Source organism: Pipra filicauda, unplaced genomic scaffold (genome assembly GCF_003945595.2).
Source record: "Pipra filicauda isolate LSUMZ 115617 unplaced genomic scaffold, ASM394559v2 scaffold217_size2002032_pilon, whole genome shotgun sequence".
Classification (NCBI taxonomy): Eukaryota; Metazoa; Chordata; class Aves; order Passeriformes; family Pipridae; genus Pipra; species Pipra filicauda.
The window spans coordinates 855,170-873,150 of NW_024104329.1; the positions used below are offsets into that span (position 1 = coordinate 855,170).

General features: G+C 40.1%; 1 protein-coding gene across 7 annotated transcripts in view; it reads right to left on the minus strand.

Annotated features, from left to right (window-relative positions):
* Positions 1-509: 509 nt before the first annotated feature.
* TSPAN4 (tetraspanin 4) overlaps positions 510-17,981 on the minus strand; it is a 360,542-nt gene continuing 343,070 nt past the window's right edge. For all 7 annotated transcript variants that reach the window (XM_027727703.2, XM_039381185.1, XM_039381187.1 and 4 more), the window contains 3 exons: positions 13,764-13,895; positions 11,365-11,448; positions 510-9,085 (listed from right to left, as the gene is read on the minus strand). In XM_027727703.2, coding sequence (XP_027583504.1) covers positions 9,017-9,085; positions 11,365-11,448; positions 13,764-13,895 — 285 coding nt within the window. In that variant the 3' untranslated portion in view covers positions 510-9,016. The remainder of the gene's footprint in view (positions 9,086-11,364; positions 11,449-13,763; positions 13,896-17,981) is intronic.

A 17,981-nucleotide genomic window follows, 5' to 3' on the forward strand; every position in this document is an offset into this window, starting at 1 on the left:
CTGTTCTGAATAAGCTGACCATGTATTTCATAGGATACTGCTCTATTTTTGTACCTTACAGTGGGGAAAAACAGTCTGCTCAGGTCTCTTGTCCATTTTCAACCTTCTCCCTTAATTTTCATTTAAGTTTTTTCATACCTGTCATTTTTATTTCCCCTTTTCTTCCTCACCTTTCCTGGTGCAGACATTTGGATAAACTGGAGTCCAGTGTGATCCATAGCAAAGATTGCTTGCATTGGAGTATTCTAGTTCTGAGAAGAACATACACAGATTTTTTGAATGTACATTAACTCGTGATTGCATCAGGAACAAGGGAGTGTGATTTGCAGCAAGCTTTTAATTGTGCCAGTTTTTCATGTGATAATTCTTCTTTTAAACCTGTGAGCACTTATTTCAAAGGACCTTTTGATAATGAAGATTGTTTTGTGTCAGGGTAACCAGCTGTGGTGCACAGTTAGGAATAAGAAGGTGTTTAATAGGGAAGAACTTCAATGCACGGACTTCACAGGGAGATTTAAAACTTCAATTTTTATTAGCACCAAATACCAAGCAAGTTCCATGACAACAAGCTGTACTTCCAAGCTGGTGAGTTATTTTGTTTAGGGAAAAGGGAGTTAGTAATTATATGACACATCAATTCAGTCTATGTACTCTCTTGTGGTTGCATATGCAAATCCGTAATTCCTTCAGTTGTGCACAGGTCTGAGTTCACAATTTCTGTCTTTCCCCCAAAAGTAGGAGTGTTTTCAATCATGAGGTTTTGAGGCAACTCTGTTCTTGAGAGACCAAGTAGTATAACTTAGCTGCTCAGCAGGAGAATAGTCAAAGCACCTCTGGCTTCTAGGGGGAAATAGTACTGTTTCTATAATACTTGTGTGTCCAGTTCCTGCAGCTGAGCTTACAGCGTGAAGAATTTACCCAAACAGCTTCACTTGTACCTCCATGCAGCCTCTCTATTCAACTAATGCCAACATGACTTTCAAATGAAATTAATACAGGTGCAAAGACAGTGGCCGTTGGTGGGGAGAGAAGAGGGTTGTGTGGTGCTCTGAGGATTATAAAGAAGCTTTTGGTGACTTTGACTGTGACAAGAGATCTGGCATAGGCCTATAGAGTGAGAGGTGGGGTTCCAAAAAAGCACTAGAATCAGCACCATGGAGAAGTGCTCTTTTCCTGGAGTACTTGTAAATGCTTCATTCTAATTGCGTTTGTAAACAGATTTAACTCCCTTGGGGGAAGGATGGTTCTGTTCCTTGAGAAATGAGAGCCTGAAAATGAGAGAATTGAGAACACCTCCCCCACACCCCCCTTTTTTTTCTTTCTTTTTTTTTCTTTTGTAGAATTTACCTTGGATAGTTGGGCTGCCACAGTACAAACTGTGGGGATGTATATGCTGCTCCACTCATCTCAACAGCGTATGGATGCAGGTGAGCATTTCAAAAGAACAGCAAAGACATAATTTCTGACATGAGGTATTTTTTAACTCAATATTCTGGATGCTTATTATTCAAACTGAGATATAATATCAGAATCTGTTCAATGCATTTGTGGATGATACAGTTAACACTGAACAAGTTTCCAAGGTAAACTGGGTTAAAAGAAAGAAACAAAAAGGAAAAAAAGCATCCCTGCAGCATTAGATTCTCTGGAGAATGCTAAGCAGCTAGTGACGGTTCTGCTTGATAACAGTGCTCATCTAGCCACTTGCAGGCTTGCATCAAGGAACTGAGGATATTAAAAGCAATTCAGATTCAGTCACTACTTAGTCTATAACTAGGCTGCATGAATTACTTGGTTACAGTGCTTATTTTATTCTGTTGTGTAGGGACTATGGTCTCCTAAGTCAATATCAAACCCGAACTTCGTAAAGCCATGTAGGATGTCTATCATTAGACACTAAAATTTATACAATACAAATAATTGAATCCTCTCCACATTTGACAGACTGGGACTTTGACTGATCAGGTATTGTAGAGGTGGAAGGGCTGAAGCAGCAATGGCCTTAAGCTTTAGGGCCAAGGAAAGGTATTTGTGGAAGAGGGAGATGATGAGGTGCATCTGAACAGACTTTTAAGAAACCAGGTCCCGAAATCCCTTTATTTCTACAGTAATTTTTAGTTAATCTTTAGGATGAATGCTTTACACCTGAAACTCTTATGCTGTCCATATGAGACATAAACAGATAAGCAATACACATTAGCAGTTGGTTTTTTATGCTGTAGTTTTCTATAGATTTTTGTTTTCTATAGATTTAATTATTTACAGTTATGTTTTATTTTGTTGGCTGTGATTTGAACTATATTCTGTAATAATAGTAGAATTATATTCTATAAGAGGAATATAGGGGGAAGTTTATAGTGCATAATTATCCCATCCTTTCAAATTATTCTTTTAACCACAACTAGAGGGAAGTCGCTGTTAAGCAATTCTAAAGTAACAAAATGTTCTGCGTAAACTATTTCTGCATAAAAGATACCAGCAAGTTGTTTGAGAAAACCATTTAACTGATTAGTTATTTCTTCATTAAAAACCATGCAATGCAAGATGACTTATAGGCCATCTATTTAGTTGTCTAACACACATTGGTGTAGATTTGGTAGCAAATGCTTTCTGGCTGTTGGAGGGAAGAATACAAACTAGGCTGTTCTTGCAGGACAACAAACCCCAGGATTTCTAGTGAATATACAGTATTTCCGTGGGGAAACATTTTATTGTGGGGGTAGGAGGGAAGCAAGGCCTAGGGTAAAATGACCTATGTAGGCAACTGATGGAATTTCAGAAAAAGTCTTTCAAATGGCACTTGCTGGGTGAGTTAGTAATGACCAATTCCTTATCTGTTTGGGGGTTTAATATATGGCAGGTAAGAAACATAGGGCTCTGCATTTTGAACTTTTGATGTGTCAAGACAAAACTATGGATGAGATTCCATAGGCTGTCCTTAAGTCTCTTTGAAAACTGTCACCATGCAGACAAACTACTTTGTATTACACAGCCAGTCTAGTCAGCTAAGCCTGATATTCCTGGGTTATGTTAAGTGTACTTGAGGAAAAATAGCAGGATGTCAGGTGAAATACTAATCTAGTTGTTGATTAAAGTAGAAACAGCCTTGTCTATGCCAACACGTATTTCAAAAGCAAAGACAACTAGGATAGCTACTAGGGGAAGGTACACTGGGCTTAGTTGTTTGAAACAATGGGATCTTGAAAATCAATAGATACTCAATTACCTAGAGTTAAGCTTTAGTGGAAAGACAAATTAGGCTGTAAAGGTAATACAGCTGCTCTGTGCCCATACAGTTCTGTAAGCATCATTATGTTAGCGTTCCTGAAGTATAGGACCAATGGTGAATAAATGAAATTAAGAGGCAACATTTTAAAAACTATATAAGAAGGGTTCTTTTAAATGTATGCAGCATGATGAAATTGTGAAGTTCTCTGCTACAATGCAAGACTTAAGAGTAAAGTTTCACAAAGTCAGAAAGGGATTAAAAATAGGTGTGGTTAATGAGACCATCAGTGGTACACTGAACAGGACAAAGAAAATGCAAGTACTGTAAACATGCCTACTGAACTGAGGGAGCTGTAAGAAACTTCCACCAAAGGTTTGGGTTATCCCATATGAAGTTTCCTGCAATAACTTCTAAAATGTCTGGGTCTCTACTTCTACAATTTCAATAGTACACCTTTTTGTTGTTCAGAATGCACAGTTTGGAGGCAATTTCGCTTACAAACCTGTTTGACCTGTAGGGTGCAATAAATTGTATTGAAAAAGGCAGTGTTAGACATGACTTCAGATAAGATACCAGACATTTTTCTAATCTGACACAGTACGAGTTCCTAGTTGTTCCATTTTAACACAGTCTAGCGTTAATTTTCTAAGTTTTTCTATATAATTTCTGAATCCAAGCAACTACCTCAGAAAAAGAGAAGTCCAGTCCTTTTATTTCAAAATTATCAGTAACAGACAAGTTGTAAACACAAAATAATTGATTTCAGCTCTGAGTATTTTGTTAACACTGTAAATCTGATCTCTCAGTAGTTTCTGAATTGTTATCGACTACTGCATAATTTCAGGTTGCCCTTAAGAGGAAAAAGAAAGGGATGTATCTTTACCTGGGAATGGGTAAATCGCTTAAAAATAATAATAAAAACAAATATGTAAGAAGGGATAGGACAAATTAAAGATGGGTAATGAGAAGTGACAAAGAATTAGTATGCTGTGGAGGGTTTTTTAATTGCATACAGTGTGTGTGCACTTGCACACACTTGCACAAACACATATCTATGGGTCTGTATATACTCACTGTATAGCTTGTAGTGCAGTTGATTATAAAGAATACAAAAGACATTCTGTTGTAAACTTTAAAGAATATTTAATAACTTTTAAAAAATAAAATGTATATTTTAAATTTTGTTCTTTATATGAATGCACAAAATGTATCACTGTAAATGCAGCAACAAAATTCAAAGAACTGAGAAGACTTGCCCACTGTGTTAAGATACCAGTGACAAGTTAGGAAAATTCACAATGGAATCCAAACAAATTTCCCATGGCAGGTCCCGACTTGTTTTCTAGCTGTGAATTGTCTACCTCAGTATCTATGAAGATCATTCACACTTAGCAAATCCTTGCTGACTAAGCAAATAAAGAGTAATAAAGAGTCTAGTTTTAAAATAATCACCACAATCAACACCTGGTTTCTCTTGCTTACCTTTGGTGCCACATTCATAGCACAACAACGAAGCAAAGGGGTAAGTGAAAGGCTGCAGCTTTGAGGGCACGTGGCTCTGGGCTGCCTCTTACCACGTTCACAGGGTAGGACAGGAGGTTGTTGGCGTGGACAAAGTGTAACCAGTTTGTGAGATGAGAGGGGTATTTGAGTGGATTTGCAAAGCAACCCTACTGCTGATGCAAGACAAAATATTTTACAGACTGTGCAGTTCCTTCCTGTCTATATTATAATCCTACACTGCTGCAGTTAAATGCTAATTATTCAATGAAAGAATAAACCTTTATGAGTTTGTATGATTGGAGAGGGAGAACCAAAGAAGTATTCACAGAACAGAAACAGGACTGAATTTCAGTGATTGTGCATTATATGATGTGGAGCTAAGTAATTCTGTTGTATAAGTAATAAGATTTGGCTGCTAGTGGCAGTACAGGAAAATAAACCATATTCTACTAAATATATATATATGTATATATTTCATTACAGTTGTGCTGATGAAAAGCCAAAAGTATATTGGACTGAATCTAAAAAGCTAAATCCTGATGCTGCTGAATTCAGTAGGTGCAGCCATATGTCCTATGCCTTCACATCTTGTTATTAAGCAGAAAGATCAATGAGAATAAATTAGAAATGCTCCTTTATTGCCTTTGGTTCTGTCTTTAATGTAAATGTATTGAATCTTCCTTTATGTTTAAAGATAAGAAGTCAAAATTATAGAAAAGTCTTTACTAAAAGTGACAAGACACTAATAGAAGCAATTGGAATGACTTCTGTGTTGCTCTGCATACATACAATATCAGCAACCTTTTAAATGGATATGATATACTACAGGTTACTTATTTATAATCAACCAGTTTAACTCGAAGTTTTATGCGTAACATGGAACTATCTTTTTTTTTGTTGTTTTTTAAAAAGATTGTTGCTGTTACATATCACAAAAATCTTCTGACTTTGTCAGCAGAGAAAGGATGCAATGCTCTTCAAAAGAAAATATGGTAAGTCTGAGGCTTGTAATATGTAGTATGTTCAGAGGTTTGAAACTGGATTGTGCTGGTAATGCTGTAAGCACCGTAAGATCTGTTTGGCCCGTGTGAAGAGAGTTAATAACATCAAATATAGAAAACAGTCCAGTCAGAATTATAAACCAGTTGCAGTAGCATCTCAGTTGGTAGTGTAAGGATAGTATTTAAAAAAGAATTATTAGCAGCACTATGTGACCTGTTTTTTTTTTTTTGTTTTTTTGGGGCTTTTTTGTTCATTTGTTTTTCCCATATGTTTTTGTTGCAGTTACTGGGATTTACAAAAGGAGTGTTAGTTAAGCTCCCTATAGATACTTGTTTCTGAAAACCAAGGCAGTTTATCTTACTGTAAAGACACCTAAACTGTGGAAAATGATTAGAGGGAACCACAAAATGTGACTTGTCTTCAGTCTCTATTTCTCATATTTTCTCTCCACTGTAGGATTAGCTGAAGTCTAACAGTGTTCTCTAAGAGCTCAGCACATATTACTGGGAGACTCACCGGATAAGGGTCTGTGATCTCTCTTTTGCCTACACCACCATCAAGCAAATTGATGAGTAGTTCTCTGTGGGAGTTCTGCTGCACAATGGTTTGCTCTTATCAACTGAACCATCATCAGCCTGCTGTCTCTGTGTTAATTTTTAATGGCAGGGATCACTACAAATAGACTTCTCTACCTTTTATCTATCTTTAAAAAAAATCAATGTTTTATTAATGTATTCACCACTCTGTTATGCTACTTTTCAGTGGTGGAAACTCTGAGCTGTCAGCAGGGGCACCTCTGTGTACAAACTATAAACCGAGGCAAGAACTAATGGTACATCTAACCTGGAATTACATCTGTGCAAGTAAGAAAGGAAAAGAGTGGAGAGAGGGAAGGAATGAAGAGCAGGACTGTTTGCAGGTGAGCCTGACTCAGGAAGCAGAGAGCATTGAGACTGTGGTGATTGTAACACCAAGAGTAAGCTGCTTGCTTGGAGTACAGGGCACCTCTGTGTGGGCTGCTCACTCAGCTTGGAGCAAGGTATGTTAACATTTGTCAAGGCTTGTTAGTGTGACAGTAAAATCCATTAGTGGTGGTGAGGTTGCTGTGATAGAGAGTGATCGAGAAGCCACATAAAATGCACACAAGTAATACATTACTTTCAACTTAGTCTGCACAGCTGAATGTCCCCTGGGGGTAAGATTTTGGAAGATACTTGCTCTTTTACACATCAGACTGTCCTAAGCATTTCCTGGGAAACCATGGAGTAGTTCAGTAGTTCTTGCCTGAGAGTAAGAAGGCTACAGGAAACCAGCAAAGAGACAAAAAAACCCAAGAGCTAAGGAGTGAGAATGAATCTGTCAGTGGTGCAGGTTCAGAAAAGGATTAGTTATGCGTGTAAAGGAGACTGTTCAATAGGCCATGGGTTGGCAAGTCCAGCTTTATGCTGGAAATTGCCTTTAAATCAAAGCACGCAAAATGTCACTCGTAGCTGAGACCTGCTGTTGTAAGCAGGCTAACTTTTTGTGTGAGCTTGATGCATGCTTCCAGTCTGTCACAGTAAGGATGGCTGCATTGAGCCTTTGGGAAAACGGCTTCATGGCTGTCTCTCTCATCTAACCGTCAGTGGCTGAGAGATCCTCCAAGGCTGGCTGCAGTTAGCAGGCCATCTGCATTACTCTGTTTGCCTGTTCCCTGCTGTGTCCTTTCCCAGCTTCTCCCTGTCACATATGCATTATCTGGGGCTACTTGCTGGTGGGGAATTATTTGTTTGAACAATATGATACATCTGATTCTTAACCTCATTGCTAGAAGGGGTGCACAGGAGGGTACTACAGAAATTACTTTAGTTATCAATGAGTGGGGAAATTGGACAGTAAGTGGCTGTTCCCTGGCTAAGGAAAGTTATGGTTTTGATTCCTGCATATTCCTGTGATTCTGTGATATTTCAGAAAGTGTGGGGTATATTCTAGCCAACAGCTAGGCAAAGGAAGATGCATGTGAAAAGGAGTACTGAGAGGTGACTCCAGTTCTAAGAGAGAGACTGATGTGTCTTGGCTGTTGTCAGCGTGCAGCTGGGAGAAAAAAAAAAGCTAAGCATAAAAACATCTGAAGTCTTAATAACTCTCAGACAAATGGGCAATGCGCAAAAGATTTTTCCTCAGCAAGGCAAACTCTGTCATACCTGCAGATGATGATATCCCAAAGTAAATTAATGAAATGGTGACATTCAGGGAAGGAACAGCTGACAGCTTTGTACACATCTTCAAGTGCAGAAATGAGTGATATTTTTTGGCAGACTAACTTGAAACAGGAATGATAAAAAATAAAGCCATAGTAGACTGACAGAGAGAGCCCACTCACAAGTTGTTTACTGAAATGAAGATACAGCAGAAAGTAATTACTTGTTTCCCAGAGGTATAAGTGATAGTGCCTTGTACAAGAAATAATACTTGGTTATTTCAGTTGGAATGTAAAATAGGATAGAAAGGTTTCCTCTTTCTGAGGTTAGATGCTGGGTATTTTCACTTCCTTTCAGAAAAGTATGTGTTAATGAATGTAATATATGTAACATATGCAGTCAACCATCTATTGCCACTGGCAATTAGTAAGTGAGGCAATGTCCAATATTGTTTTCCATTAACAGCCAGATCTCACTGTACAGATTCTGATTAAAAGCCTGACTTTGCGGCGCATAAGATTAAAAATACTCCTTTAAAACAACATATTTCTGATGATGATCCTTTCCGGCTACAAAATCATTTTGAGACACTTGGAGGCAGGGCTGCTTGATCTTGACATTTTAGCTGTGGGCAAACTGTAGTAAAATTACAATTGCATTCAGTGCTAGCTACTCTGTACCTTCTTGCTGAAGAATATGCATTTTCTACTTCCTCTCTTCCGGACTGTGAAATGCGGGAAGGAAACCTGGCAGGTTTCTCAGAGGTCGCCTCAGTGCAATCTTTTCCTAACACTGGTTTGCAGATCAGCCTCTTGTAAGCAACCTCCTTTGTCTTGCCATAGGCCATGGAAAAGGAAACATTGCTCTTTGGAGGTTTTCCTCTGTTTAAAGACAAGGCTGCTTCTTACCTGTGCCAGTTCAAGTACTGACTTTTTCTTTTCTTCCTCCTTCAGTGAAGTGGGGTGATTCACAAAATCTTCAGAAAGATAGCATTATACACAGTTTATAGTACAAAGAGGGGGAGAAAGGTCAGATGAATGAGCATGAAGGAGATTTCTCCTGTGTCCTTTGGAGGAGGAGCAGAAAGACTGGGAAATGGTATCTATGCACAGTAGGTATCTGCCTTGACTACCTGACAATACATGGTCATTGCAAAGGTGAGTCCGAGAATCTAAGAGAAAAAAAACAAAACCCAATCATTTTTCAGTAAGTAAAAAAACCCTATTTATTGAAACAACAAGAAAAAGCATGGCACTAGTTTTGTTCACACACAGGAAGACACATCACATACTGCTTTTCCTGCCCATTCATGCCCTTGTTCTGCTCCTAATGTTTGTCTGCCTTTTGTGCTTATCTATGTTACTGTTTCACAGAATAAACAATGAGAGCAGAGGAGAGTTGGTTTCTCTATGAAGAGCAGCCACAAGATACTGGGAAGAGGCATATTGGAAAAAAAAAATTTGGATGTCTTTTGCTTGAAAATATTTTATAGTAGCAACCCACAGCTCTGGGGCTCTGTGAGTACCTCTGGAGCTGTTGCTTTGAAAGACATCAGGTTCATCCCTGACCCTAAGGATGCTGTGGTTTACTTTATTGCACTTTACCTTTCCAGGTCTATGTGTGCACAGGTCCCTGTGGGGGAATCACTGGAGACTGAAAATGCATTAATCATGGCCATCAATGCCTCATCAACAATGTATGTGTCTTTCTACTCAGCCTATTCAAGAGAAGCAGCAGGGAGGTGGTGGTTCTTCTGCCAGCCAACTACTGACCTGCTGTGCTGCCTCTGTAGATTACTTCATCAGAAAAGGGGATGGGGAAGAGAGTCTTATCTTCCTTCCAGTTGAAGTACTTATATGAATATACTAAGTGCTTGTTATTTTCCCTTTGCAACACCACTGAAAGAATTGTCATTGAAATGAAGGTCTGCCAAGTAGAAATTTTTAGGGTATGGATTTTATTTTAAGCACTTAAAATGACCACTTCAAATTTAGTGTTTACATCAGTAGTAGTTTCTGTTAATGAGTACTTTGAAAGAGTATATGAATACACACACTATTCTATTTATGAAGAAAAAAATGGTTATAAAGTTGTTAATCTTCTTCAAGTCTCAGTCTTCCACAGTGAAATAAGACTGTTAGGTTTTAGGGTGCTGTTTTACAGAAAGCACTTGCCTTTTGGAAGTATCCCCTGAACACTGCCTTCTGCTTCCTAGCAAAGGAATACCTTTGGGGATAGCTGCATAATAAAACCGTGGTGGCTGAACTTGTAATTTGGAGGAGGCACAATGAAGAAGATTCTTCTGTCACATGGGCTATATGTCCTTCAAGTTGTGCCACTGTATAATTCTAACTAGAGAATTCTTAACATGAAAAACAAAAGCTGTTGCACGCTTAGGGCCAGAACAACATTGAAACAGAAACAACAGAGGGAGCCCAAATCATTTGAGGTGACAGTGCATCAAAACTTTCATCATCAGTTAGATGCAATCACATAGTGCAGCTGGAAGACAGACTGAAAATCTTTCATGTTCTGAGGGGTTTTCTCTGCATTGCACAGCATTCACTAGGAATATGAATTTGCATTTTTAAATTGTCTGAAGTGTTTTCTTCCATGCAAACTAGTAATGTCTTTCTGTCAGAAAGACAGCATTGTCTTAGAACTTGATTATATTTAAGGTATTTATGAGAAGGACTTTGACATAGGTTGGTGGAGTTATTTTAGTGTATCTTTTAAAGACCCCCTAAATGCTGCACAGATGCTCAAAAGCTGGGTATTTTTTTGGTTTTGTTTTTTTTTTAAGTATGGTAATATATTAACAACAGTCTTAAATTGTCTGTCTGCCATATGATCTGGTTGAGCATTTTTCCTAAGCATATCTGCTCACAACAGTGGAATAAAAACCAAAACTCTACTGAATTTGGGCCTGTGAGGCATCAGGCATTTGCATTAATAAGTTGCAGCCAATACATGACATATGAGAGAGTAAGATGCATGCCATTCTGCCTAATCTGACATTAGTGGGAATGTGAGTAGAATTCTGATCCCAGGCTCTCTCTTGCTGCTGCTAGTGGCATACCAGGCAAAATTAAAAAACAAAACAAAACAAAAACCCAAACGACCACAGGTTAATCTGCAGTTACATGGTGTTAATTAGCTCAGCAATGCCATCCTTTCTGCTTATATCTTGAGGGTGAGAGAGAGGGGGAGCTGGAAACTGAGATTTTCACTGCATTTAGGAATGGGACTTTGGGCCATGAATGAAGCGCTGACATACAGGTGAATCTTGTACCTATTTTAAATAAATTAAAACACAAAGGACTTAAATCTTGCAGAATTTTACTCTACCATCATGAAAAATTATTAAAACCAGCGTGAGCAGAGTATATCTGGATCTATGATTACTTAGTTACAATTAGTTAGGATTTGAAAATTGATATTAAACTGTACCTGCACCATAGCTGTGCACAATCCAAAGATTCCCACTGCTAATAAGTTTTCCTGGAGCCATATTTTCACAGTTTCATAGCAAGGCTAGAAAAAAAATCCACATAATATCGTATTAGCCATAAACATACAGCTCTATTCCCCTGGGAATATACAGGCAGAGAAGAATCAGATCTGACTAAGGTGCTATGTAGCCTGGATTATAATTTCAGCACTGGAGCAAGTACAGTGTATTTTTGAGTTGAAGCTTGAACATGGAGTACTAATTCTAATGACAAAAAAATGTGCACCTTCAAAATGCTGCATGAGCACTGCTCCATATAACCTTTTAACAGTAGTTTTAACTACTGTGCTGGTTTTGGCTGGGGTAGACTTAATTTTCTTCACAGTGGTTATGGGGCTGTGTTTTGCATTTGTGCTGAACACAAGGTAGACAATATAGAGATATCTTTGTTATTGCTGAGCAGGGCTTACCCAGAGCCAAGGCCTTTTCTGCTTCTTGTACTCTCACACTGGCAAGGAAGTTGGGGCTACATGGGAGGTTGGGAGGGGACACAGCCGGGCCAGATAACCCAAAGGGACCAAAGGATTTCATATCATGTCACATCATGCTTAGCATATAAAGAGGGGAGAAAAGAGGATGAAGAGGAGGATGTTTGGAATGATGGCATTTGCCTTCCCCAGTCAAGGTTACGTGTGGATGGAGCCCTGCTCTCCTGGGGATGGCTGGACACCTGCCTGCCCATGGGAAGTGGTGAATGAATTCCTTGTTCTGCTTTGTTTGAACACGTGGCTTTTGCTGGCCCCACTGAATTGTTCTTAACCCACTCTTTTCTCACTTTTACTCTTCTGATTCTCCCCCTGATCCCACCGCTGGAGGAGTGAGTGAGCAGCTGTGGAGGAGTGAGTGAGCAGCTGTGTGGTGCTTAGTACAAGGCTGGGGTTAAACCATGACAAATAAACAAGCAGTGGTTTTGTGTCCTCTTTGCCCTCTAAAACCCAACCAGAAGCAGTTAGAACTTTAGAATGAGGCTTTCGTTTTCTCTATGTTTCAGGGAAACAAATACTTCTTATAATACCTACATATATATGAAACCCAAAAGTCCCAGTGAGAGTGGCTCAGTAGCCACTCCTGCTGCACATGGACCCATTTCATAACATTTTCCATCATTTCAATTTGCAGTATGGGCACTCCTCCATTATTTTTTTCCTGCTTTAAATTCTGCAGTAGCTGTAACTCCATGCTGCTGATCCAGTTTTGGGTGGAACTGGCCCAAGTGAAACCTTTCTTGAAATAATAAGTAGTGTCTGTAAGACAACCTTGTGCAAAAACAGTGCCCGCTGTCCTGTAAATGTTCAGGCCAAGAATCATTCAGATTTCAGTTTGTGGCTTTCACATATGTATAAAGGAAAAACTATTAATGCCCACCAGAAGACACAGTGTTAACCTGCACTGATCTGCTTGGGACCACAGATAAAACAGAAGAACATTTAAGCCCTTAAATGACTTGGGGCTACTTGAGACGTATAAGGAAGCCATGTTTGATGTGAACTCAGCCTCTGCCAGTGCCAATCCATGTGTATGAAATTTTGCTAGAAAGTGGCCAAGAGAGCTTTAGTCATTGTCTTCACAAACCATTAGAAGCAGCAAAACTTACTTATAATTCCACTTCATAAGATGGCCTTACTCCACACTCCCCCTGCATAATTGCAATACCTGTAATGAGCACAAAGAATTGCTGAGCTAATTTCAGAGAAGAATTTAGGCTCTGATGATCTGTTCCGGAAAGATCTTACTGAGGCCATTGTAGGGAAATTATCCCATGGAGTTTTGAATTTGATTACAGGCAAGTGCAAAAACTCACTGAAAAAAAATGCTGCCGGCAATTCAGCAAAACAGTTCCCACTTTCCTACTGTGCAGTGGAAGCCCCTGAGCTAGAGTTCCTGGTTGGAGCAGAGCACTCTATGCTCACAGTCCTCCTGCCTCAGGACTGCCTGGGCTATGATAAGCTATGGCTGCTGCTCCAGGGCCTGTGTGTGTATGAGCCATTTGCTTTTATTGCTACCTGACTCCAGCAGGTGGGACATTAAAAAGGACATTCCTGTCATTTCCTAGCTAGTTGTAGCTAGACCATGCTGCATATCAGTGTTGGAATGTACTTGTCTGTTATGTGAAATAACAGCTTAAAGCTTACTGAAAGGAAACCCTTCAGCTCCTAAAAATAATTAAATAGGAAGTTTCACTGGAGGTCAAAGGCCACAGCTCAACATGAGCCTTCTGGAACCACCTGATTAAAGATCAGCATACCTTATCATCTGTATAGCCCTGCAGATGACTACCTGCCTGCCCTTCACCTGGGCTGCAAGACAGCTCCTGAGATGGTGCTAGAGAGCTACTCACCGCTTTCCACCAGGTCCCTGGGGAATGAAGTCCACAATTCTCACTGAATTCTAAGCAGCAGGAGTCTGGCACCCGGGTTGTGTTGTACACTTCAAACCAGTCAGTGTAGTTGGAGACTCCACAGCACCTGAACTGGAAAAAGATGAACCAAGGCGATACCGTAAGTACAACCTGTCACTGACTTCTGCTTGTTCTGACTTCTGCCTTCTGGAGCTGGACACTCAGATTATACCAGCAGAGGCTTGAAGTTTTAAAGAAATGCAGTACTTCCTCAGTGTTACGCAAATGGACCCTTTTCTCCACTCTTATATTATGTTTAAATATGGTCTTGTATGTTGATGCTGATGCAAGAAGCAAAGGCACCCATCTGCAGCGGGAGGACACTGCAGGAGCCGAAATCAGACAACCTTAGCTGAGTACTGAGATTAAGGATATGTGACTGAGCAGAATTATAACAAGTTGTTTACAGCTTCTTGTCTGTAAAAAAGATACAGATACAGCACCCAAGAGATGAAGATAGTGGGATCTCTGTGGCACACTACTCCTAGAATCATGATTGAAGTTAACAAGGCAAATTTCTCGCTAAGCTCTTAATTACTAATCACCTTTGAAAGTCTTTGCCAGTCAGTAAAAGATGTATTTCCTCCTCGTCTCTCTGTGGTGCAGTTTCTTAATGTCATCATCTGATGCTGCTAAATAGTGGTGCTTTAAGTGTCTGCATACGAGGACACAAAGATTACAATAGTGCTAAATCGGAAGGTTTGTTCTACTTTGGTAGTGGGAAGAAAGGTATAGGAAACATACGTAATGGTACAGGGAATGACTGTAATCATCTTCCCTCTCTGGGAACTGGGATATTCCTGTGATACAAAATAAGCTAAGACTCATTACCATATAGATGTATACACCATCTGTTGCCTCTATGCTAACTCAAAAGTATGAATTTGTTGGTATTTAGACACTTTAGCACTAATGAGTAAAAAAAGACAACACTGGGCTGCAGAACCACTCTCTGCTATTGGCAGTACCTCACACTTTTTCAGGGCTAAGTCAGCCACCCACTTAGCCTCAAAATGACTTGCTGAGATCTTATTCTTTAAATGTGATCCTATATAAGCCTGTTCAGTATCTTTTGCATCCCTACAGAGACCACTCCTCTTGTTTGTGATAGACCCATAATCATGCAGACATCTGCACCACCAGGACCAAGGACCTAATTCAGATCCTGATGTTTACACTGGCCTGAGAGAGAGTTTTCCCTTGCTATGGAACAGTTGTGCAGTTCAGGCTGTAGGTAGAGTTGTAGTGTTCAGGTCTTGTTGCACACACAAAATCTGCCATTCAAGACCTATAGAGGGCAGAGGTGTCATGCGCTGCCTCATGCATCATATGATGCTTCAAGTACTCACAAAAAGTACTCCTTGATAGAGACGTTTCAGTGCTCACAGCAGGGTTTTTCTTCTGCCAAGAAAAAGTCAGAAAACTTTCCTGGACTAACATCTATTCCCGCAAGGTTCTGCTCCGAATTTTGATTTGGTCTGTGGTAGGAATCAATCCTTAGCTTGCAACTGTTTGATTTGTGAGTTTACAGGCTTCATTTTCTATAAACTGACGTGAAAGTAAAAAGTTTGTAGCTTTCTTTTTTCCCCTCTATGTTCCTGCACAGAAAACAGGAGGTCCATGAGTAACAGGTCCCAAAAAACGAATAGGAGCAGCATGGAACACATGGTATGCATTTGAGGAAAGCTGGTTTATTTGGAAATCTAACAAGAAGAAGGTCTTGCAGGCTGTCATCATTAGAGTCAGGAGGCAGCTCTTTGACAGACAGTGAGAAGTGACAGCTTGTAAACAGCAAGCTTTAAAAATGTGGCTCATCTGTGATGTAGAGAACGCAGCGGTAAGGGCTGAGACATTTGAGTGATGTTCTGGCCAAACACAAGTGACACAAGTTTGCATAAATCAGGACTAGACCCCTTCTCCCCGTAATATTGCATGGCTAAGGGTGTCAAAGTCTGACAGGCTAAGGAGATGGAGATGAAGTATGGGTTTTGTAGTTAAGAGCTCACTAACAGGTTGAGGACAGCTGATCCTATGGAGCCTGTGAAGCAGGAGGTGCCTAGGCCATCAGATAGGGTTGGGGCTCCAAAGAGTAAAAATTCCTGGTAAACCAGAAGGTGAAAATAGGAAGGGATGCAGTTGCAAAGACAAGCTGCAGCTGGACACAAATTGCCTGCCCACACAGGTTCTCCGTGTACTGTACAAGAGCAGAGCAGACACGGCAGACCCAGCAATAGGAGAAAGGGCTAAGGAAAGATCGAGGACATAGCAGAGGATCAATAGTCTTAGGACTGGAAAAAAATAGTCTGGAACTGTAACGGGAAGAAATATCTTTGGAAGACAAAGGAATTATAAGCATTAAGCAATGGACGATCCACAGTCCTAAAGGAGAGGAGGTGACGATCACAGAAGAGAACTAACACCACAGAGACCAGAAAGCACCAGCAAGTGAGCCAGCACTGCTCAATGAAGGCCAAGTCCAGTGACCGGCACTTCTAGGGGGCAGAGGCACGGATCCATGGCAGTAGGTCAATGACACAAAGAACAAGGAAACGAGCCACAGTGGGATTGAGTGGGACACCAGTACAGATGCAGCAAAGGGGCCCAGCTAGAAGCCAAAAAGACAGATAAACTGAGAGCTCAGTAAACTCAGAGACTTCATTAAGGATGTTCAAGTAGAAAAAAGATAGTATGGGAGTGATTTTGGATCATTTGACAGGCAACCTGATTTATCCCAGGTTCACGAAGCTGAACAGTAAGTAGCCAATTGTTGAGGGAGATGAGGGACTATGGAAAGAAAGCGGAATATTGAGGACAAAGAGCAAAATATGAGGACTTCTTTAGAGTCCTCTTAGATTTGAGAGCAATGTTCTCTTTTGAAAATTTACAAGGTTTCTGAGCACTACAGTTGGAGACAGTCCTACAACTTGGAGGATGGAGAAAGCTCAGGTCACATGAAGGATAATTTCTGTCACCAGCAGTTTGTTGTAGCCAGTTTTACCAGACTTCGTGTTCATCCACAAAGCCTGATGTTCTGCCAATGCCAGACTGATTGTCATGAAGCAATTGAAGACTTGATTCTTTCTACAACTGCATTTATTTTTTTGATCACATTTACAGTCCTGTCTTGTTCCCTTTGCTTGTTAAGTGATAAAAATTAGACAAGGTTGCCTAATTGATTAATTCTGTTCCTAGTTTCACCAGGGAACAATACACTCATGTTTTTTAGAAACAATTAGAAACTACTTGTACTTATTTTGGGGTACCCAGACAAACACACTTTAAAAGAGGGTAATCCATTAAAAATGTTAACTGTTGTCTCAAATAACATAACTTGAGGACACCTTGACTTGGACACCCCAGGTCACTCAATTCTAGGGCTCACAGCTGTGAAAGACCATGCAGTGTGAGAGGCAATTGTGCTGCTCCATGAACAAATGTAGGTACTTATGGCATAAGGTGACAATGAGGTAGTAGTTCTGAGGATGTTCATGCAGTGTTTGGCAGAGTTGCTCAAACAAGCCAAAGCTTGTCAAATGCCTTTGAGTATCTGAGCTCCACCTGCTGAACAGTGTTTCTAGGAATAATGACAATATGCTGCAGTTTGTTTCGGATGTTTCATGTGGGAGACTCTCTCTCTCCTGAGATGTCAAACCAGATCTTTTCTCCCCCTTTGTTGTACAGACATAAATCACTCCCTTACTGATAATCTGTGGGGTTCTGAAGTGGCTCATAGGTTTCCAAAAGCTGAGGACATGCAGGGGATGCTCAACACAATGATGCAGTCAAAGGTCATGGTGCTGAGGTGCTTTTCCCAGCCAAGCAGCACCAAACAGCACTGAGGTCTCTGTGTTGTACTTATGGGATGCAAAGCTGCTTGCAAATAGCTTATTTTTTATTTTAACAAGTAACTGCTGCTCTAGCATGGGGTATCTAGGGCTGGTAATTAATGTTAAACAGAAAGTTTCTATCTTAGTGCAACAGAAATGTTAACGAGTTGGACACTTGTACATATTTTACAGGTAATCCAAATAGTGAAGGCTAAGTAGGCCTTATCTTTGGCAAATTCCGGCAAAATCAGTCAGGCTGGGTTCATGAAAATAAACAGACATTCGATCCTTGTTGCAGACAGTTTGTTATCAATGCCTGGTTTTTCTGGTT